Source organism: Mus caroli, chromosome 13 (assembly GCF_900094665.2).
Source record: "Mus caroli chromosome 13, CAROLI_EIJ_v1.1, whole genome shotgun sequence".
Lineage (NCBI taxonomy): Eukaryota > Metazoa > Chordata > Mammalia > Rodentia > Muridae > Mus > Mus caroli.
In genome coordinates this window covers 63,432,791-63,456,982 of record NC_034582.1, presented here as the reverse complement: position 1 = coordinate 63,456,982, position 24,192 = coordinate 63,432,791, and the positions used below count along the sequence as shown (strand labels likewise).

Sequence of the window (24,192 nt, the reverse complement as noted above, 5' to 3'; positions counted from 1 at the left end):
CCAAGGAGCTAAAGGGATCTGCAACCCTATAGGTGGAACAACAATATGAACTAACCAGTAACACCCCCCCCGGGAGTTCGTGTCTCTAGCTGCATATGTATCAGAAGATGGCCTAGTCGGCCATCAGTGGAAAGGAAGGCCCATTGGTCGTGCAAACTTTATATGCCTCAGTACAGGGGAATGCCAGGGCCAAGAAGTGGGAGTGGGAAGGTGGGGGAGCATGTGGGGGACTTTTGGGATAGCATTAGAAATGTAAATGAAATAAATACCTAATTAAAAAAATAAAAAAACTAAATTAAAATAAAATAAAATAAATAAAATACAAAAGAGAAGAGGACACTGCACCACACCATGCTGGCTGGCAGGGTTGGCTTTGATTTTCTTGTCTCTTGTTTTCTGCCACATCTTGATAAGCCCAGGAAAGTCCACTCTCACAAATTTCATCGGGTACTTGGTTTTACATCAAACAAGTTGGCCATTGAAAATGAGCCCTGTGGAGTCCACATGGGCCACCTTTCCTGCTGGTGTTGACAGATGCATGCCCTGTCTCATGGCCCGGTCCCTTGCCTGCCTCAAAGCTCTTGTTATATTTCTTCTTTCACCTTTCTCATGTTAGCCCTGTTTATTTCTATTTAAATGGTGTTTGCTTTTGAATGTTTTAAAGATACAGAAAAGTACTGTCACAAACACCCCAGTGTCCACCGCACAGACTTTTCAAGTGCTAAGACTATATCCTGTGCATTGCAATCGTGATCCTTCCTTTGGACACTGTTTGGATTTATGTGTGTTTCCTAGATTACCCTTTTAATTTGTTCAGTCTTAATTCATATTAATGTGGCATTATTCAACTGATATTTTTGATGTATTTGCTTACAAGTGCCCTCACCTCTACTATTTTATCTTATGTTAACTTTAGTTGAATTCATATTCCTAACTTTTAAGGATTAAACAATTTCTTTAATTCTTCTACTGGTTCTGAAGCACAGATTTCCACATGTATAATTCAAGTGGATTCGTCCCATTCTCTGCTACTGCAAGGCTCCTTGCATGCCTTTGCATGAAATCTGCATGTCCTGGGTCCTTTAAGAGCTTTTGTCTCTTATGTTTTATTTTTCTGATTTTGGTTTTGTTTTGTTTTGTTTTGGTGGTAGTGGCTGTTGTTGCTATTGTTTTGGGGTTTTTGTTTTGGTTTGGTTTTTTGTTTTGTTTTGTTTTGTTCCTGTATGCCTATGTGACTAAGTGTGGCCTTTTCTGAGTTCCTGAACCACCTTGCCACAAAGGAGACAACTCCATACCCATTGCTTACCTTCCAACCCAAGTTCCTATCTGTACATCATTTCCATTCTGAGCTGCAGGCTATAAAGTCTTTCTTCAGGTTCTCCTTTCACTACCTCCTATTTAGACATGGTTTCATCTGGTTTGCAGGCACCTCATTCATTCTCTGGTATTAAGGCATCACCACAAGGTTGATTTTGGTGTCAGGTACCTCTGGGACTCACCTGCTCAAGGGACCATCTTTGGTTTTTAATCAATTTGTTTGTTTTTAATCAAAAAAGGCAAGCAGAAGTCAGGACTGAGTGAGTGAGCAAATGAATTTCTAACAGAGGGATTTTCTACTTGGAAATGGTCAATGGAAGAAAGCATTTTCCTGAAAGAGGTTCTGCAATCTTCTTTATACCCATCCCAGTTTGTGGAACTTGGCTCTAGTATTAGGATTTGAATAGAATTAATTAAATTATCAATGGACCCCTCTTTTCTAGGTGTTTTTTGCTGCTCTGCCTGTACTATGTATGCAGAATTTTGTTATAAATAAGAAATTCTTTCAAAGACCAAATAATAATCAAATGTGGGGCATGTTTCAATTATTCTATTCAAATTATCTGTCAAAGTCAATGATTCTTTTAAATCAGGCTTTGCATTGTGAAAGTTGTTGAAGCAAGGATACATTTTATTAATAATGTTTAGTTAGATATCTTATGTCTCATTATCCCTGGCTAGGCAAGTAACAATGATACTTTACTTGAGAAAATTTAATAGCAAAATTGCAGCCTCAAAACCATTATTTCTACTTAGATTCTGTCAATTTCCTTACTCATTTAAAGATATATTTTCAGTAATTCTTTAATGCTCTTTTCAAAGGGCCATTTTTAGTATTCTCTCAAATGTGGAAAATAATGAGAAAGCGCTATCATTCATACCCACTAGAAATAGACTTGATTCCCTTGGCATTCGTAATGAGGGTAGCTATGATAGAGGTAGTTTGCTTTGGTGGGTAATCAAAACCTAGAGCACACCTCAGGAGAGCAGGTATCTAAAGGGATAGGAGAAGCAGTGTCAAGGCTGGTTTTGGTAGCTCCTGTACTGCAGCCTACCCTAAGAGCTACAAATATCTTACCCAGTGCTTTGAGGAGCCATGAGAGATTTAAAGCAGAGGTCACGATCTGGATGTGCACTGGGGATGATGTATGGGAAGGAAAGATACAGGACCAAGTAAGACATGGTGGTTTTCATGGAGATGGCACTGAATGTCATAAAAAATAAAATGGACTACTTCTGAGCTGTAGTATAAAACCTGATACAGAAGATTCTTGCTGCTTGATCAGGTACGAAACTCTCAGAGGGTTGTTTTGCGGAGTTTTGTTTGTGTGCTTCATTTGAGGAGCAGGAAGAATGTCTGCCATTTGCAAAAGGAAAACATCCTCTGATGGAAAGAACAGGTTTGAGGGAAAATGAGGATCCCAGGACTCATTTTTTTACACCACGGATGTGAATGCCTTTCTGTCTCCTAAACTTTCACTTCTTTTTGTTTTCGATTGCTACTGAAGGCCTTTCATGTTGAAGTTGTATCCTTTATAAAGGAGATTTTGAATTATTCCATGATAACTTATACTTGAGTGTTCTGTCCCTCCATTATTACCCTTGATGAATCTAACTCAAAAAAAAAAAATCTAAATAGAGTAGAACAGTCTTCCGTGGAGGGAGGGACGAGTCAGGGTGGAGAGGAAGAAATGCCATGGGTCTTATCTCCTTGAGTTGAATTCCTGAAAAAGTCACCCATATTTATCTAATGCAATGGCTTATCATAGGGACGCACTGTGGGCTTTAGGAGACAGCGCTCCTGCTGGGTTTTCCTCCCCCAGAATGAGAGTCCCTGTCTTTGTTAGGAGCACCTTTCTCTCATAAAGGCAAAATCACAGAGGGGGAAAGGACTTGGTCTCCAATCAGCCCTTTCCATGAATATAACAATACAACTGATTAAAGTGCTAAAGTCAAATATCACCACTAAAAGGTATAATTTTTCTTGCTTCATGGCAAGAAAGAGTCAAATTTACTTTTCAGTAAGTATATAAATCAATTATACTCATATGTTTAAAAGAAACAGCTTTGCACCAAGAATGTTAATTAAAATTGATTAAGTTGCAAAAACATCTTGGTATGCTTAATGGGCCAGAGCTCACTTTTGAAAGAGCAGGCTGGATAAGTGGTAGTAATTAAGAGCTTTTGACCAACCACTACTTTGACTTGTGGCATTTCTTGTCCCCTGGTGTCTGCTGTTACAAAGTACCATCTAGACTTCATATTTTGTAAACAACAGGAATTTTTTTCACAGGATTTTAGAAAACTGAAGTCCGTTGTGAGGGTGGCAGAGTTAGATAGGGTCTGATAAGGAACCTCCTATGGTTGGAGACCATCTCCACTCTGATGATGTACTCACATCCCGGAGGGCCCTTACCCAAATGCCATTGCCTTGGTACTAAGAGTTTAACATGTGAGTTTAGAAGCAGACAAGCATTCAGAACATAAGAACCTTGGAAGACATGGATGTGAACAATGATGACGTGGGTGCCAGTATTCCCTGCTGTAAGGATTTAGGAAAATGACATGAGCAGGTTCTCTTCTAGGGTCCATGACCTTTCCAGCAAACAAAATGTTGGGTAGGTTTCAGTTGAACTCCCTCCTAGTAAGTAGTAATAAATCCAATTAATGTGGTTACCACCAAGATTAATATGCCACTCTTGTACAGCTAAGGATATCTTACAGAGTTGGCCATTACTCTGGTTCATAGGCTCTACAACTGGGTAGGATTGCTGCTTGCTTTCCTCCATTGCCAGCTTGCATAGCGCCTTTGAATGCTCTAAAAGCTGATCCACCCCTTGTTCTACAAACAAGGATGGGTATTGGAATAAAATTATTAGTTTCCTAATTACTGTTTCATGAAACTATAAAGCAAACCACAAAACACATTTTCTTCAACTATACATGAAATATTGACCAATATATAATTTCTACAAACCCAGAAAAATCCTGAAAAGATCTGATAAAGTTGAAATAAATTAAAGAAAGTTAAAGTCTTAGAGTTTGATATTTAAACATATCACAATCAAATAAGAAATAACTACTAATATCTAAATATCTAAAATATCTAAAATTATCCCCATGTATTTGACCCTAGACTATATACCTGTGAATAAGTCACGAGTCTACTAAGAAATCATAAGAGAAATTTTAACTGTTTAAATAGTAACAGGCCATATATTAAAATATGTGAAATATAGCTAATATAGCTAATAGTATAGTAAGTGATGGGTAGAGATTACTGCCTTTGCATTAAAAGAGAGAAAAACTTTTAATCATTTGACTGTTTCCAACTTGTAAAAGCAGAAAGAGATGAACAATTTAGAATCAAATAAAGGAGAATAGATAATATTTCTAAACTCAATAAAACAGAAAATAATTGAAAAATAAAATTAATAAAGCTAAACCTTGGCTTTTTAAGCTATTTTTTAAAATTATAATATAATTGCATCATTTCACCCTGTAATCTCCTACCTTAAAATCCTCCCATATACCTCTCCTTGTTCTCTTTCAAATTCGTATCCTCTTTTTTCATTAATTGTTGTTATATACATATACTTCCTGAATACATAAACATGTTCTGCTCAATCTATATAATGTCTCTTGTAGGTACATGTCTTCATGGATGACTGTTTGGTATTGGATAACCAATTGGTGTGTTCTTTGCTGAGGAAGACTGGTTCTCATACTCTAAGGATTTCTTGGTTGCCTTTATGGAGGGTTGAGCTTTTCTGGTCTACCTTACCATGTCTACTGTCATCTTTGTTCAGCTCAGGTTTAGGTAGTCATGTTGTTGATCCTTTGTGGACGTTGCTTCTGAAATTACTAGGAGACACAACCTCACAGCAAACTCCTTGGTTCTCTGACTCTTAAAAAAATCTTTTTTCCACCTTTCCTTTAATGTTCTTAGAGGCAGGAGTTGTATTGTAGATGTGTCTGCTGGGACTGGGCTCTACAACTCTGTACGTTTACTGGTTGTGGTTTTCTGAAATTGCTTTTATCTCTTGTAAAACAAAACAACAAAAAGTTCCTAGATGCCAGGTGAGGACACTTACCTACAGGTCTAAGGACAAGTATTCAGAATCTAGTTAGCGATTGTGTTAGTTTTTTAAAGTGGTAGATGTAGGTTCTCCTCAAAGATCTGTGACTTCAGTAGCCCTAGTTAGTTGGTTATATTTCCAGTAAGAGACACAACTCCCCACCCCCCAGTTGAGTGGCTTTTGATCCAATCAGAGAGCTGTTATTTATCACCCAGGTATGCATGGCACTACTGTGCCCTTAGGGCTACCCTGCCATGCTAACCATCATGCTTCATAGATGTCAAACTTGCTAGGACTGTTATTTGATTCCCTCCCTTGGACACTTGGGTTTCATTATGATGTAATTGCAAGAAAATTTAACAACCATAACTTTCTATGTACTCCAGCATCTCTTTGGAAGAAAAAAGGAAATTTATTGGAATGTTCAGATATATTGACAAGCCCAGCGTCCTAGTGTAAAATACTATTACACTCTACATTTACAGGTCAAGTGAGTCAGCCTCTGGAGAACTTTACTAACTTCTCAGTTTCTCTCAATAAAAGTTTACAGATAACACACCCTGTCACCAACAATAAATAAAATATATGTCTTTTCCAAAATGCCTATGGCATAGTACAAATATGACATATTTATCACACACAGAGCAAAAAAAATGACTTTAGTTTCTGATCAGCTATAATAAACTTAGAAATAATAAGGGCCAACTAAAAATAACTACCCTGTAGAATTTGGTAATCATAGCTTTAATTATTCTCTTATTACAAGAAGATGAAAATTGAAATTATAGGCTTTAAGGAAAGAGTGACAACGAGTAGCTGTAAATCAGCAGCTGTAGGGTTTGGCCAAAAGAATAAGTTCTGAAATATTTGTGTCCTTGAATACATTTATTGGAAAGTATAAAATACTGTTAATAAATGACAGTCAAATAAAAAGAACAGTATGTGTTTCAATAAAGTTATTTTAATTTAAATTCGAAATGTAAAATATGAACAGAAATCATAGTCCTTAATAGTGAAACAAAAACCAAAGTCTTGAGTTCAGCAAAATATGCAAAGTTTCAAGACTAATTCAGATTTTAGGGGAAAAAATGTTTAACACAGGTGAAATTATTTCATATATGAGATGTTTGCATTATAAGACAATGTTATATCAGATTTTTATAATTTACTTTTGAAATCAAAATTACATTATTTTTCTTCTTCCATTTCTTTCTTCCAATCATATTATTTTCTTCTATCTCCTCCTATACTCCCCGCCCCCTGCTTTGTTCTCATGACATCTTTTTCTTTAACTGCTATTGCATAAGATTGCAGGGTTGACCATGTGATAATGGAAACCCAGTTCTGGAGGCAGGCAGCTTTCCCTGGGGAAGACCATGTCTCTGGCTCTCAGCATTCCCAGTTGCTGTGGATCTTTGTCTACTGTTGAAAACCCATGAGCTTTCCTTTCTATGTTACCATGTCTATTGGTAGTGTTGTTATCCAGGCCTTGTGTAGGTATCCATGTTGAGAGTGTACACTTCTTGGTGTAGCCTCTCTGACATTTCTAGGGAAACAATCTCACAGCAGATCTCCCATTCATCTCGTTCTTATAACTTTGCCACCTTCTTTGCCACCATGACCCCTGAGCCTCAGGCTCAGGAATTGTGTTGAAGATGTTATGTAGACTCTTTACATTTGAAAATACAAATAAAATGGGTAGTTTCCTATCAGCATTATCAAGATTGATCCAAGAAACAGAACCAATAAACAGAGCAGAATTATGGAATGTCTGACAGTAAAAGCAGCTATCAATAAAAAATATGATTACTGTATTAATCAGGGTTCTTTAGAGTCAGAGAACTTATGAAATATCACTATATATTAAGGGAATGACTTACAGTGTGCAGCCTAATTAACCCAACAATGGGCATCTGTGAGTGGGAAGTCCAAGAATCTAGTAGTTGCTCAGTCACACAAGGCTAGGTTTTTTCAGCTGGACTTCTGCATAAGCTGGAATCCTGAAGAAGTAGGTTCCAACAGATGTGCTGGCAAGTGCAAGCAGGGGGAGAAGAGAGAGGCTTCCTTCTTCCAATGTCCTTATGTAGGTCTCCAGCAAAAGGTGTAGCCCAGATTAAAGGTGTGTACCACCATGACTGGACCTAAACTGTTCTTCACTTAGAACTTGAACTATCCCAGGCTGGTCTTGACCTCTGTCTCCTGGGATTAAAGGCATGTACCACCTTGCCTGGGACCAAGCTTTTCATGGCCAGTATACCTCAAGATCTGGATCAAAAGATTGTGTCATCCAAAGTCAAGATCTGGATCACAGATATGCCCTCCATTTCTGGATTATAGTTCATTCCAGATACAGTCACATTAACAATTTGGAATAGCTATCACAATTACACAAAGCCTGAAGAGATTGCTCAGTGCTTAAGAGCACTTACTGTTCTTGCAGAGGATCCATGTTCCCAGAACCAACATCCATCCCTCTCTCTAACTCCAAAGGATGCAGTGCCAACTTCTGACTTCCACTGACAGTGGGCATTTGCATGATATACATACATACATAGATACATACATACATACCTGCAGGAAAAACATTTATACATATACTATAAATAAATTCTTTTTAAATTAAAGAATACAACCATGTGGATACGGGTGTGTATGTGATGTGAGGGAGGCAGAACCTTTATCTGCCAAAGAAGACCTGGTCCTGCTTTCATGTGTGTTTTGTGGAGGGATCCACTAAAAATTATGGCTGCTTGCTACCTCTGAGATGCACATTGCACACATTCGCTCCCCTAAGGAGGAGTTTCTGGTAGTGTTTGGTAGCCTCGAGCAGAGGCTGGTATCCAGGATCTTTGCTGGCTTCTCACCAGGGAATGAGACCTGGTGTGTTCTGTAAGGGGACAACGTTCTGAGTAAGACAATTTAGGAAGCACCTAGCATCTACCTCTGCTATATTCTACATAACCCTAAGATCCCATCTCACTCGTTTTTGTGGAATTGAAGCATGATGGACACATGATGCCTGTCAACAGTCTAGGTCTGAAATATGTATACTGCTTTATAAGGACTTACATGGAAGCACCATGCCGCAGTGCTCAGTGTTGGTTTGAACAGAAGCTTGCAGCTCTTGTCAAGGCCACCATAATCATGTCTTGAAATAGTATAGGGGAGTGGGGTAGTGGGTGGAGATATTGTTCCCGATTATGAGGTCTTGAAGTGTTACTCAGTACCCCAACTGCTTGCCTTGTTGCTCTTTTCGAGTCTCAGGCTGTGTCCTAGAGTGTGATTGCAGGTTTATTTAGTCATTTGTATCTAGTTCTTCCAATCACTTCAAGGCTCAATTATTAAGGGCACTCACTACTCTTTCCAGAGGACCCTGGTTCAAATCCCAGAACCCACATGGCAGCTCACAACTCCAAGGTCTGAAGAATGGCTTCTAACCCTTGTCTTAGTCCTGAATTCTAGGATGGGATTTAAGGACTTTTGAAGATTTTGAGTTCTTTAGTTATTTAAAGTACCACTCAGAAATACGTAAAGTTCTTTTTATCATATATATTTGTGTGTGGTGTGTGTGTGTGTGTGTCCTGTGAGTTCATGCATGTGAGATCAAATGTTGATGTTTGATGTTGTCTATCGCTCTCTGTTTTATTTACTGGGAAAAGATCTCTTGTTGAACCTGAAATTCACTAATGCAACTAGTATGGTCAGCTGACTTATCCCAGAGATCCACTGTCTCTCCCTCTGAGTGTTAGGAATGTGGGCTTCCATACCCACATGGTTTATTGTGTAGGAGGTAAGGATGCAACTCTAGTCTTCATCCTTACAAGTAAGTGTTTTTTTAAAAAAATATTTTTATTAGGTATTTTCCTCATTTACATTTCCAATGCTATCCCAAAAGTCCCCCATACCCTCCCCCCCACTCCCCTACCCACCCACTCTCACTTTTTGGCCCTGGTGTTCCCCTGTACTGGGGCATATAAAGTTTGCATGTCCAATGGGCCTCTCTTTCCAGTGATGGCCAACTAGGCCATCTTTTGATACATATGCAGCTAGAGTCAAGAGCTCTGGGGTACTGGTTAGTTCATAATGTTGTTCCACCTATAGGGTTGCAGATCCCTTTAGCTCCTTGGGTACTTTCTCTAGCTCCTCCATTGGGGGCCCTGTGATCCATCCAATAGCTGACTGTGAGCATCCACTAGCAAACAAGTAAGTGTTTTATCCATCGATATGTGAGCCTAGCCTGAAAAACGTCTGGACAGGTTTAATTTGGTGGACATGCTTTTCACGTTTTCTGGCTTGATGAAGCATGTACATGGCCTGCCCTATGAAATCCTAGAAGATCAGGAGACACTTGACTGCATCCATGTTGAATAAAATTGAATCTGGGTGGGAGGTATGGAGGACATGGGAGATTCAGTGTCCTCAGGATACCAGTGATAAGGGTAGGATAAGATGTTCCAAGCAATCATGGTGGTATCCATAGAAACAATACTTTCTAGGATACCTCTAGCAGGAAAGGGGCCAATCAGGGGAAAGTTTGGACAGATGGAGTATTGAAAAGTCAAACAAAATGTGAGCCATATAGAAATGGTCCTTTCTTCCATGACGTATCAGTGCCATAGGAATGGTTCATTCATAGTGTGTTGCTCCACCATGGCTGTCAACACTCTTCCAAGGACATACATTTCATTTGAGTTCATTTTATTTAAAAAAGAAAAAAATCAAGGGTCGCAATCCTGATTTAGTACACTCATAGTTGGGTGAGAAGCATCAGTGGTACTTTCCAGAGTGATGGACTCGACCTCTGAACTAACCTGTTGCTTTTTCTTCCCTGGTAGAACATCCATCCTTGGCTTCTCCTTTGGAGCTGCATTTCTCTCCCTCATCTTCATCCTCTTTGTCTGCTTCGCTGGACAGCTTTTGGTAGGTGCTTCAAAGACAGAACTCCCTTGGGAAGTGTTTTTGTTGTATTGAAATGGCTTACATCATCTTTTCAAAAGGAAGGGGACCACTGGCAGATATTTGAAGAATCATGGTTTCTAGCACCCTTTAGGCCAGCGGGAGAGACAGCCTAGGTGTTAATTGAGGTATCACATGGGCAACCAAGGCACTCATTTGACCACTATTACAATGTCAGATGGCTTTTCTTCACCGTGGAGATGAGGCCTCAATCTGTAGCCTAGACTATCCTCATACTTAATATCCTCTTACTTGAATCTTCTGAGTAGCTTAGGAAGTGAATGTGTACCACTGCACCCAGAAAAAGGGTTGGGGTCACTCCATAATTTTCCATGGGATTGCTTGTCCCTTTCTGTCAAGTGTTTTTGAATCATCACTGATTTTCAGACCACTTGTAGCAGTGAATGCAAGTATGAGGTTTTCATGTAAAGGACAGTTAAAATATTTTTTAAACCGTGTTTTTTTAAAGATTTATTTAACTCCTGCAGGTCAGAAGAGGGCACCAGATCTCATTATAAATGGTTATAATTCATCATGTGGTTTCTGGGAATTAAGCTCAGGACCTCTGGAAGATCAGCCAGTGTTCTTAACCACTGAGCCATCTCTCTCCAGCCCCTTAAAATACTTTTAACACAACTTTTAAATCTATTTGAATATATAAAACTTTGAAAACTAACAAATGGAAAAAGTATTACTTATTTGCATTTTAAGCCAACTATTGTGCAGTTTTGTAACTTATATGCTAGCTGAAGACTAGTTTGAGATATGAAAATTATCTATTTATTGTTCCATATTATTCAAGTATTGCTAGCTAGCTAGGTCACTATAAAAGCTATCTTAGAAAGCCAGAATGGAGACAGAAATAAGCCAATGTTTCATCTTGTTCATGGGATACAAAGGAAAATGTGAAAGGCTACCTAAAGTTGGACATCAGGCATGCACAATCTGATATATGTAGGTACACAGACATATGTGCAGCTAAAATATCATTCACATGAAATACAAATAGCATGCTAACTATGAGAATATACGTGGTTTTCCATGATCTATAGCCTTCCTGGGGTGGTAAAGCATGCAGATTCACCTTGTCTTCCCAAACTCTCTTCAGCCCACTTCTTGAGTCTTCAGCACTAAGTTTATCACTGTGGCTCCACTACAAATCCAGCCCTGTTCTTAAAGCAATAGTTTACACACCTGTGCTTTAGAAGCTGTGTTTGTCTTTGATGTGGAGGAATTGAGTCTGTTACTTTTGATAAAAATACTATGATCTTTCATGTGCCTCCCTTTTTGGCCTCAGAGACTCCAGCCTCTTTATTATTAATAACACATCTCTTGATCCCCCTGTTCATAGACTGTGGACCCCCAAGTTCTATCAAGATGAAATTGGTAGTTCTTCATTATTATTGCCACCACCCTCCCTGGGGCTCCTCAAACCCTGTTACCTACTTGACACTCACTAGCAAGTTTTTTGTAACTCTCTGGTGATTCTGGGAAAATTTCAAAGCTACAAATGAACCAGTGTCTGTCTCCCCTCTCGGAAGACTGGATATGCTAGGGATTGTGAAGGCTAAACTTAAAAGTATTTGTTTTTAAAATTAGTGTGAAAAAGGAACAGCTTTCCCTAGTGCATTTTCATACATGCTTGTTTTGGGTAACCCTCCTCCCCTGTTCACTCCCCCCCCCTCCACATCTCTCCCCTCACTTGAACCCTCCCATCCCCAGAATTATGCTTTCCACTTTGTTACCTACCCCAAACCCTGCCTCAGTTCATGATCCCTTCACAGTGTATACATGTTCACTCTCACATGAATGTATACCTGCAGTCCTAGCTTTTGAGAGACAGAGATAGGAGAATTATTCATTACAAGGTCAAGGCCAGCTAGGTCTATGTAGTGAGTTCCAGGGCAGTCGAAGCTACAAAATAAGACCCTGTCTCATTTTGAAAATTAAGATCTGTAATCCACATATGAGAAAGAATGTGTGTTATTTGTGTTTCTGAGTCTGGCATATCTTGCTTAATATGATTTTCAGCCACATCCTATTTCCTTTAAATTTTATAATTCCTTTTTCTTTATAGCTTTATAAAATGCCTGTGTGTGTGTGTTTCACATTTTCATTATCCACTCCTATTTTTATGGCTACCCATGCTGATTTCATGAAATTTATTGTTGTGAAGACCACAGCAATAAACATGGGTGTGCAAATGTCTCTTAAGTAAGCTACAGAGCCCTTTAGGTATATACCCAGAGATGTATATCTGGTTCATATGGTGGTTCTATTTTTAGTGTTTTGTAAAACCACTGTGATTTATGTATTGGCTGCACCAGCAATGAATAAGTTCCTCTTTCCAAACATCCTCTCTAACATGCCTTGTCATTTGCTGTCTTGATAGCCATTCCAACTGAAGTCATCATATCTCTCACCCCATACAAATATCAACTCAAATGTATCCATGCTCTTAAGTAAAAAACTGGAATGCTAAGACTGATAGGGAAAAGAAGAAACACTTGAAACTATAGACATAGATACAGATCTGTGAAACAAAACTCCAGTAGTACAGGAAGTAACCCAAAAATTGACAAATGATGTTATAGGAAATCACATAAAAGAAAATTATTAGCAAAGAAAATAGACTGCCTGTACAATGGGATAAAATCTTTGTCAGCTGGGCTGGTGAGATGACTCAGTAGATAAGAGCACCCTACTGCTCTTCCTACGTTCCTGAGTTCAAATCCCAGCAACCACATGGTGGCTCACAACCATCCGTAACGAGATCTGACTCCCTCTTCTGGAGTGTCTGAAGACAGCTACAGTGTACTTATATATAATAAATAAATAAATCTTTAAAAAATAAATCTTTGTCAGCTATAAGAGTCAGTCTTGAAGAATATCCAGAATGTATAAAAATGTACCAATTAAACACTAAAAAGCATAAACCTGCTTGGTAATCAATAAATTGGCCAATGAACAAAACAGGTAGTTCTGAGAAGAGGAAACACAAATGGCTAATAAAATAAATATTTTCAGAGTTGTCCAACAGCCTCACCTTCAGGAAAATGCAAATTAGGACATATGCTCTTGAACATCCAATAAAGGAATGCTTAAATAAGAGTCTCCAGTAGCTGGTTGTAACTTTAGGAAGAAATTTGCATCCCTCTAATGGGTTATTTTGATGTTTGTAGGGTTCTGTGGTGGTTGTTTAACTATCAACAGCTAAACTATTAACACATACCTGGCTTAGAAAGGGCTGTGTGTCTTTCACGATGCCCTCCAGATAGAATTGAACAGATATCCCACGGTGGTCATGGAGAGATGGTGCTGCCACTCGTCTGCTCGTTCTCTAAGCCCTGGCTATTCTACTTGTTGCATAAGAGCTGATGAGATTAGCATTTACTTGTTAATTAAACACTGAACTTATGAAAATGTGCAGAATGCCCACCAGCTGTTAACCTTCTGCAGTCATAAGTGCCAAGGGCAGATTGATGCTAAGGATGCCAGTGTGAAGTTCTCGCTGTGAAGAATTAAAGGGAAGAATTAAAATTCTGCTTTTCAGAAGGAAGTCAAGCAGAGGAGAGCATGGTAGTTAGCTTGAGTGTCGATTTTCAACTTGATTGGAATAAGAAACATGTAGGCACTAATGAGACCCACCTCTGGGCAGATCCATGATAGTGATCTCAGGTCTATTTAACACAAGAGAAAAAAGCCATCCTGAATGTGGATGGTTCCATCGCATGAACCAGACTGAACGAGAAGGGAAGAGAGGAAACTCCAGCCCAGAGTTTCCCCCTGTCTTGGCTCCCCAGTTTGCCTCCCTGCCGTGATGGCCTGAATCTCATAATCTATGATTTGAAATTAACCCTCTCTCAAGTTGTTTTTAACTATTTGGTCACAGAAATGAGAAAAGTTACAAATGCTGTAAATTTAGCCAATGATTCTTTCTCTGTAGAACTTTGTCCCTGTCTTCTGCACAGAGTATCCAGCATATGGAAGTCACAGTGGTTGGCATTTCACGGCTGGCCTGATGAAAGGTAGAAAATCATGCAATGTGCAAACAGTAGAGTCATTATGACTCAGAGCTCCGAGCTCCTTACTGATGACCCTCAAATGGGAAGAGGTTTATTCAGTAACTTGTTCTGAGCCTCATTGGTAATTTCTTTCTTTTACCTGCAGCCTGCCACTGCCTGCACCAGGAGCTCCTCCCTCCCACCTTCCCCTTGGCATCCACTTCCAAATTCTTATCCACTGAAGTGGGCTCAACAGCTAGTCCCACTACCAGAGACTTTGGAATCTCTACCAGTTCTGTGATGAGTATCATGGAACTCCAGACCTGTGCCATAGCTGAGCCTCAATTTTATACATGCATTTTCTTTTATTGTTATTGTTTTCCCAGACATATATAGTAAGTCTCTTAAAACAGGAATGGTTTCTCAGCATCCAGCTGGCCTCCCATTACACCAAGAATAACAGTAATGTCCTGTCTGCCTCCAGGACACTTGACCAAGTATAACATTAAAATCCACATTGTCTTAGGTAGGGTTTTACTGCTGTGAACAGACACCATGACCAAGGCAAGTCTTCTAAGGACAGCATTTAATTGGGGCTGGCTTACAGGTTCAGAGGTTCAGTCCATTATCATCAAGGTGGGAACATAGCCAAGTCCAGGCAGACATGGTACAGGAGGAGCTGAGCATTCTACATCTTCATCTGACAGCAGCTAGCAGAATACTGCCTTCCAAGCAGCTAGGATGAGGGTCTTATAGCCCATGTACACAGTGACACACCTACTCCAATAGGCCACACCTTCTAATAGTGCCACGCCCTGGGCTGAGCACATATAAACCATCACACACATGAACAACTTTTGTAAGCAGTTGCTGCCTAAACACAGCCATATATACTTTCCCCACCACTGCTCCATGAAGCCTCTTCATCCTCTCACAGATGCTCAGAGCCAGTAATGGAATAATTACAGCAGTGGCGATGCTAATACTGAGCACAGATATCCAATATTACACAGATATTTCTGAGCTGTGTGGGAGAAACTTACCTCTCTGTGGTATAAAACAGTAACTCTGACCAGATATAGAGTGCGCGCGCGCACACACACACACACACACACACACACACCACATGCACACACACCACCATCACCACCACCACCACACAAAGCTTATCTTAGAAAATGTCAGAAGACATTTCCTACGTCGTTACCTCCTGCCTTGAACTGTGGAAGCAGCGTGATGCCACCCTGCCAGCCACCTCCTGTGGGACAATGACAAAAGTGCAAATGCAGAGTTCATCCTAGGAGAGAAAAAGTAGGTCACACACCAGCCAACACAAAACCCTCTGCTTTGGGGAGAGCGCGGCCATTGAAGTCTGCCTTCCCTAATGGCAACACAGCGCTCGCAGCCCTCTTGGGCTGAACTTGTCGGTGACCCTCTTTCCGTCTTGCTCTCAGCTGCTCTTTGTCTGTTTGGAAAATTGGTAATCATTTGGTAATAAGTCTGGTAAAGAACACGTGGCCGCATGCTGTTTTCTCTGATCTAGAAGTCCCCCGCCTTGATTTGACAAGCAGCCTGCATGTATATCACGATGGTGGGATTGATAGTTTTTAATTAATTCCCCATGTTTCACCTCCTTTACTCATTTTTCTTCTTTTCTGTCTTTTTTTTCTTTCTCTCTTCCTCTCTCTCTCTCTCTCTCTCTCTCTCTCTCTTTCTTTCTTTTTTTTTTTTTTTTTTTTTTTTTTTTTTTTTTTTTACAAATGGACTATCTTCTCTCTGGTAACTTAGACATGATGCACTCCAGCCCAGCTATTTATTTGGGGCTTTGGTTTTAGTTTACTTTAAAACTTGTACCGTACACCTGATGCTTGGATGCTCTTACAACTGTGTCGTGAAGCAGAAAGACCCCGTACTCTAATCTCATCATCCCTCTCATCTTCCGGGCTCGTATCGCTTAATCTTTGTATATTTAATATTCTCCGATTATTCACGTTATCATTACCCTTGTGCAATGATTTATCTAACTATGGCCTCTGAGCGTTTTATTCCTCTGGAACTGTTTTCTTGGTAAGAAATGCCCTTTTCATGAGAATTGAGGATATTGCATAATAGCTGTTTTTTTTTAATTGTACAAAAGCGTCTTTCTTTGTTGTGATCATTTATCATTGTTTTTTAATTTCTTTCTAATAATTCTAATAATTCTACATTCTCCTGAATTGTACAGTACTGAGAAAACTCTCTCTCTCTCTCTCTCTCTCTCTCTCTCTCTCTCTCTCTCTCTCTCTCTCTCTCTGTCTTTCCCCCTCTCTCTCTGCTTCACACCCTCAACCCCTGCTTTCATTCACTTCTCCCCTCCTGTCTCTGCCCTCTTTCCCTGTGTGTCCAAGCACACACATATGGTAACTTCGGGTTGCTCATCCTCACCTTCCACCATATTTGAGATCAGGGCTCTTGTGTTTTTGTACTGCATACACAGGGCAGGCTGGCACCATTTCCAGAGATTCTGCTCTCTGTCTCCCACCTCAAAATAATTGCAGACATGTTCTACCACACTGGGTTCTGCCTGGATCTGGAGACTCTGAAGTCAGATTTGTAAAGTTGGTGCTTCATGAGCTGAGTCGAGTCCAAGGCCTCTGTGAAAGCCATGTTTTGTGGCAGAGTTATCTTTTTGGCTTTTTCAAATCCAAGTGCATTCTATTAGCACTGACTATCTGTTGGACAGCTTGTCTTTTTAGGATCAAGAACTTAAGTGTTCACCACACAGCTTTCTATTACACAACAGGTCTCCTAGACTCCAGCATAACCTCTGGGGTAAAATTTTCCTGGAAGTGTATGTTCTTTCTTTCTTTAAATCTCTCAATATAGTTAGTACCAAACCTGATTTTTGAGGGTGAATGTGGTCCTATCTCAGTGTAAGAGCCAATCCTTGAACACCTGGACCCAGTGATGGGAAGCAGATTTGCTGAAATGATGCTGACAGTTAAATCAAGGACTACCTTGCCTTGGGCCCAGGTACTATCTCCTCTTTAGTTAAGTGGCACCTTGTGAGGACAGGTCGACATACTACTTGAAATGCTCTCATTTATAATGTCGAATCAAAATAGGCAGGATTTTGATGAGCCTCTTTTTCTCTCAGGGACGTTACTGAAGTACTGAAATCAGAATATTTTGAACTGTGTAGAGAACTGCAAGTAGAGACAGTGTTGGCCCTTTTTATAATAAGTTAAAATGCAAAGTAATGGGTTTTAGTGTGGCCTTTTTATACTTCCATTTCTGTTTGAGACAGGGTCTTTGTTAGCCCAGCCTGACCTTAAACTTATTGTATTGCCAAGGATGACCTGGGACTTCTGATCTCCCTGCCTCCTCTGGAGTTCTGGGATTGCAGCATGTACCACTATACCTAGACTCTTCATCAGCCTTTGAGAACTTTCCTTTCCTTTTAAAATCCTGACCTTTGGTTCTTCTCACCACCATCACTAGATTCTCTGTGCCCACCCAACCCTCCTGCTTCCTTTTCCTCAACACAAGCACCAAGGACCAACTATCACCATTTGTTTTTAACTCTGCCTCTTGTTGGCAATTTGGGGAGAAACAGAGATGCCTACCTTCCTGACCTTGAAAACAATGAGCATTTAGTTTGATATGTTTATAAGTTGTCTCAAAATACAGCTTTGAGAGTCCAGTGAAGACTGTGTGGAAGAAGAGATAAAGTTAGGTGCATTGATTAGAATCATTTTTATCTCCAAAAAACTACTAATCCTACTCCATAGACTGCAAACACAAAGTTAGTTTTAATTGACCAGAGCCCAACCAAATATTATTGTCTCACAGAATATATATTGTAGAGTCTGAGCTAGATAAGAATAAGATTTCCTTGGATATGTATCTCCATACTTCATTCCTGCTTCTGCACAACACAGATCTGAGTGTGTTCTATACCATTAGCACCACTAGATGTAGTATTCATTACACAGTTATGATGTACTTCCTTTGACCCATAGCCCATCTTGTATGTGCTGAGTGTTAAGGGCCACCATACGGGATAACAGATGCATAGCATTGCCAACTCCTGTTAAAGCTCTGTTGTTTGATTGACATGTAAAATACAGATCTGGATCACTTCCAGTTTGCTGGTAGGAGGAGGAGGATCTATAGAGTCCAGTCAAAAGTGGCTTCTACACCAGTCAGAGATTCAGCTCTTAGAGTCAACCAGCATTGACTTGAACTCTGGACCAGCTTCTTGGGAACATCTACCCAAGGAGTGAAGCCAAAGCATCGGTCCTCATCTACATAAAGGACTAACATTCTTCATTTTTTTGGGTTAGGGACTGTGGGTGTGGGAACCATAGTAAAGAGTAAGAATGGAAAGAAAGAATCAATTACTGATGTTGTCTGAAGAAATAAATGGATTCCAAGTCACAGAGATGCTGTTGAGAAATATCAATGTTTTCTTCACTGAAATAATGAGAAAAGTTAACACTTGTGAGTTCCTATCAGGTGCCTTGTGTTTAAATCTCCAAAACGGCCAAGGAGGTGTGTGAATAAACTGGGCAAGAAGGTATAACTAACTTTTGGAAAGTCTCACAGCTGTGGGGATGCCTGGAAGGTGCTGCCTGGATGCTTGCCCTCCCCACCAGCCTCCCACTCAGCAGCAGCCTTATTTGATTGTCATGTTGACATTCAACATATTTCAGGGCTTATGTCAATGGTATTTTAGGAAGAGTTCAAAAAGAGCATAAGAAATAGGTATAAAAAATGTAAGTGGTGTTTGCCAATGCCATTGGAGGTTATCTCACATTGAGTTTTAGTTAGACTGCACCAGATCTACCACCATATAAACATGGGGGAGGATTAGACTTCCAGGACCCATCCCTTTAGGGCTGGTCTCTATTAGAAAGGTTGACAACTGCCTCCCTAGAGATTCCATGGAGAATTCTTCAGATACTGCCTGTCATATTAAAGTGCAGCATCCTCGTGTGATCATGTGACTCATTCCTAGAAGGCGCTCTCTGTGCTCTACCCTCTGACCCAGATTGAGGTGAGACTCACAGTGGCTTGTCCATTCAGAAGTGAATGTAAGACCAGCTATGAAACACCACATAACAGTGCAGGGCCCATGGAAATGGTGAAGGAACATCTGCTCCCATTCTGTAACAATCCTGATCCCTTTTTTGTAGTAAGAGAGCTTCAATAGTTGTGCTCATGTGAGCATGGGGTGGGAGCATTCCACATCTACCTCAGTAAAAAAAAAAAAAAGTATATCATGTACTTACAATGGGATTTTACTCTGCCTTGACAAAGAGGGAACATCTACAGCATGGTGAGCTTTGGGGAATTATTATGAGTGAAATAGACTAGTCACTAGGGCAAATGTATGATTCCACATATTCAAGGTATTTAAGATAGTCAAAATCATGGAAACTGGGGGTCAGGAGGATGGCTTAGTAAGTAAAGGCATTTGGCTCAGTGGGTAGAGGTGCTGGCCACCAAGTCTGATGCAGAAGTTCTAACTGTGGGAAGTAGCTTTGTCTTGTTGTCCTCTGACCTCTGATTCCATGTGTGGACACACATCAAATAAATGATTATAGCTTTTAAAAATTAAAAAATATTATAATTACTATAACCCTACCCTCTCTAATCCCCTCTGAATTTCTTCATTCTCCCCTCCTCCCTACAGTTGCCTTTCCGACATTCATGCAGGGGCAAAATAGCTGATCAGGGTGCTGAGAATAGTGGAGACTGAGTGCTTGGCTGTAAACAGAACATTTATATCACCATTGATGTGGCAGAGTGGAAAGAAAGAATGAGGGCCAGATGATGAGGAAGAGGATGTTGAATGCTGGCTTCTGAGAGCCGTGACTTCAAGCAGCTGTGGATGCCTACACTGTTCCTCAGATGACTAGGTCTACGAACAGTCAGCACAGATCAGGAAGTATTGACTATTGGTGTCTCTCAGGGAGGAAGTCGTTGTCATGACGTAGGACTTGTGTGCTTATTGAGGTAGCCACCAGGCGCCTACCCACCAGGCGCCTACCCACCAGACGCCTACCCACCAGGTGCCTACCCACCGGGCGGGCACCAAGGGATAGTTCCTAGTCCAGGATCACAGGGATCACCTGGTGAAATTTAGTGGAACTCAGAGAAAGAGAGAGCAATGTTTGAAATAAAATTTTTCTGTGGAAGAATGAACCACCAATAACATGGCAGGAAGCCATCCACCATTGAGAATCTTATCTGCAGATTCTATCAGTCAGCAAACTTACTCTACATTCTGAATGTGCTCTTATGATTAGCTGCTGTAGCAGTAAAAAGGAATGTGAAACATGTTGACCTGTTTGCTCCATAAATCAACTAACTGTATAGTAATTGCTTTAGATGAGATATCCATTTAGTACATTCCCCCAGAGTATAAAATAAACTGAAATTTTCCCTCTGCCAAAATTACCTAAAATCATAATTTCAGGTCTATCTGAAAAGACACACAATAATATCATACCTTTGTCATAAACACTTAATGTATCTTTCATTTGACAGCCAACATAATTTTAATGAGGTTGTGACTTGGTATGGGTCCTCAGGGAGAGATCTGTTTAATCTTGGAGAAGTGTTGGTGTTTCTTGCAGTTTTAAACACCATCATTTTATACTTCAGAGAATACACTAAAGAGCAGTGTATTTCTTCTTTCTCTTTCTACACAGCAATGCAGCAAAAAGGCCTCTGCCTCTCTCATGTGGCTTTTGAAATCATCAGGCATCATAGCCAACCGCCCATGGCCACGGATCTCCCTCACGATCGTCACCACAGCTATCATACTAACCATGGCTGTGTTTAACATGGTAAGCCCCTGGGTAAGCCCATGGTAAGGTTTGCTTTGAACAGGTCATTTCACCTGTGGTCTGCCTTGCAGGTTGAGTTGGTTGGTTAGTCAGTTGGTCAGTCGGTAGATTGGTTGGTTGCTTTGTTCATTGGTTGGTTGGTTTGGTTTACTTTGGTTTGGTTTGGGATGTGTATGGGTGTTTTGCTTCCATGTATGTCTATCTACCACATGCATCCTGGTCCCTGCAGAGGCCAAAAGAGAGTATCAGATCTCTTGGCACTGAATTTGCAGAGAGCTGTTAGCTACAGAGACCATCAGTTATCTACCACTCAGGTGCTGAGTCCTCTGGAAGAACAGCTGGTACTCTAAACTGCCGAACCACTTCTTCAGCCTTTTGTCTTGAAGTTTTGGAAACTTGCCCACAAAGTCTCTGTGGCACCGATTGCCTCCTGCCTGTTGAATCCAGCCTCAAACTGCTGCTGCAGTTTGTTTAAGGAAAGAGATGCTTTGTATGAGCCTCTGTGTGAGCGGGATGGACAGAGGAATAGCCTAGAGGGGACAGCAGATGCTATGGCTCTAGTTTTGAGTCATTTGTATGGTTGCACAGGGTATATTAGGTTACCTGAAGACTCTTACCATGATCCTCCTCACCCTGCACTTGAGTTCTCCTGTGTGGGCAGAGAGTCAGTGAGTCAACACATTTCCAGGAAGCTGACTTTCACTGGCCAACAGCACCACATACAAATTATAGAAACTCAAGAGTTAATAGGATGTCCACACACTCATTAGTGAGTTTCAAACTAGAGTGATTACCTAGCATTCAAAAGGCCCTGGGGTCAATCCCCCTAACCAAGCACAGTAATAAACGATAGTGTGATGTGGGGGATGGATGATCGGAAGCTCAAACTCATCCTTGGCCACATAGCAAGTTCAAGAGCAGTCTGGGCTGTGTGAGACACCATCTTCAAAACCAACCAAGAAAAACAGTAAGGCTTTTCTTATTATTATATATATTTGAAGCATAGAACATGATATTTTGGTGTGCATCTATACAGAAAAATAATTACTGTGAGTGAGCAGTTTCGGGTATCTTTCCCCTTCCCTACTTACTGAATGTAAATGAGTGTATGTGTGCATGTGTATGTGTGTGTGTCTGTGTGTGCATGCATGTGAGTTCATGTGTGCATGTATATGTGTATATTTAGAGCCTAAAATCGATTCTTTTAGCTAATTTTCAAATTATACAATACTCTGTGCTCCTACCATAAATCGGAGCTCTAAATTTACACATCCTACACAACTGTAATTTTTACCCTTTACTAGTTCCTGACCTCTTGCCCTTGGTAACTACCATTCTGTCTGTATAAAGTCAACTTTTTGTGACTCCACATACAAGTGAGATCATGTAGTAGTTTTCTGTCTGTACTTGGCTTGACTCACTTAGCATAATGTCCTCCAGAGTCATGCATGACAGGATCCCCTAAGACTACATAACATCTCTGTGTTATATGCTGCATTTTCTTTACTCACTCATCAGTAATAACAAATCGAGGTTGTTTCCAAAGATGGCAGTTGTGATGAGTGCCACAACTAACATGGGAGTGAATTGGAAAATGTCTCCTTGATGAGGCCCTTTTGTTGTCTTTGCTTTCCTGCACATTGTAGGAAGTGTATTCTTCCTATGACATAGCTAATCATTAGTGCATGAATATATAATTAATGATGAGTTAAGTATACAACTCTGAAAAACAAAACCATTTCTTTTTTGTAAAATATAGTTTGACCTTACTCAATGGAGATTCATCAACTACTCTTTGTAAGAGATTATAGCTGGGAAACATTTGATTGGATACATGTATCCAATGTAAGCTAACTTATAGTAGTTGACAAGCAGGCAAGTAATAATACTAATAGTAATTGACCAAGTAGACATGTTTGACACATATTTTCATACCATGACTATAATCCACATAGAGAGAACAATTTTGCCTTCAGTGCCAGAAATCTTGCAGTGTTGCTCTTCTTTCTTAACATGGAAGAATCCTACTGCCAGGTAGGAGAGCGTGCCAGAAGACATGCAAAGTTGATGGAGAACGGAGGTGGTGAATTAGAATAAGTACAATCCTGTACTACATGCTAAGCAACGTTCGGGGGAATAAGGATGGAGCTGTATAGCTGTCTTGCTTCTCCTGTCCAACCACACAGAGCAGGGAAGCCAGCAGTGCTCCATCCTCCCCAGTGGGAGGTGCATCATGTTTACTGATCCTCCAGTGGCTCTTTCATGTCCAGGGTTTCTTGTGCTTATGCCAAAGTGAGATCATAAAGTGGTTTAAAAGCTGACATTATCAACAAAATGGCAGCAGTTTTACCTAGGTAGCTATCTGACTTTCCCAGGAGTTTGTTGTGTTGGCGCCGCTTATGATTGCATCAGGATTTACAGAGACAAGCCTGCCATGAGCACTAATCCCTAGACCCAGCCTCCTGGCTCTCCTAAGCAGCTGGTGCCCAGGAACACTGGGATCCTTAGAAAAGAGTGGACAAAATAGACTGGACACCGGAGGGTGTCATAGCTGGGAGATGCGCTCCCTTTTCCTTGCTATCTCTTGGAGAAGATGCTACCTTCCACTAGAATGCAAGCAAAACCCATTCTCCCTCCACAGTGTTACCTGCTCCCCTCATTGTGTCTGTGTCTTCCTACCTGGCCCTCCTTCTACATGTCCATCCTGCTTAGCTTCCTACACAACACAGTGCCTTCTGGGACACTCTTTACAAACTACTTGATCCCTTCCTTCCCAAGTGAACCCAAGAATCATAGGGATTTCACCTGTGGAGCTGACTATGACTTCTTAGCAAATGAAATTTTCTGGCAGAAAATCACTAAAATTTCCCCCAGTGATTTAAGCAAACACATACATACACACAGGTACCACCCCATAATAGACACAAGGGCTACTCTTCTTGTAGATACCTATGTCTCCTGGGTGTCTAACTAAGAATTTTTTTCTTTTTTTTTTTTTTT

General features: G+C 40.4%; 1 protein-coding gene across 1 annotated transcript in view; it reads left to right on the top strand.

Annotated features, from left to right (window-relative positions):
* Adcy2 (adenylate cyclase 2) overlaps positions 1 to 24,192 on the top strand; it is a 389,152-nt gene that overhangs the window by 307,961 nt on the left and 56,999 nt on the right. The window contains exons 15-16 of the mRNA XM_021179908.2: positions 10,232 to 10,316; positions 21,055 to 21,192. Coding sequence (XP_021035567.1) covers positions 10,232 to 10,316; positions 21,055 to 21,192 — 223 coding nt within the window. The remainder of the gene's footprint in view (positions 1 to 10,231; positions 10,317 to 21,054; positions 21,193 to 24,192) is intronic.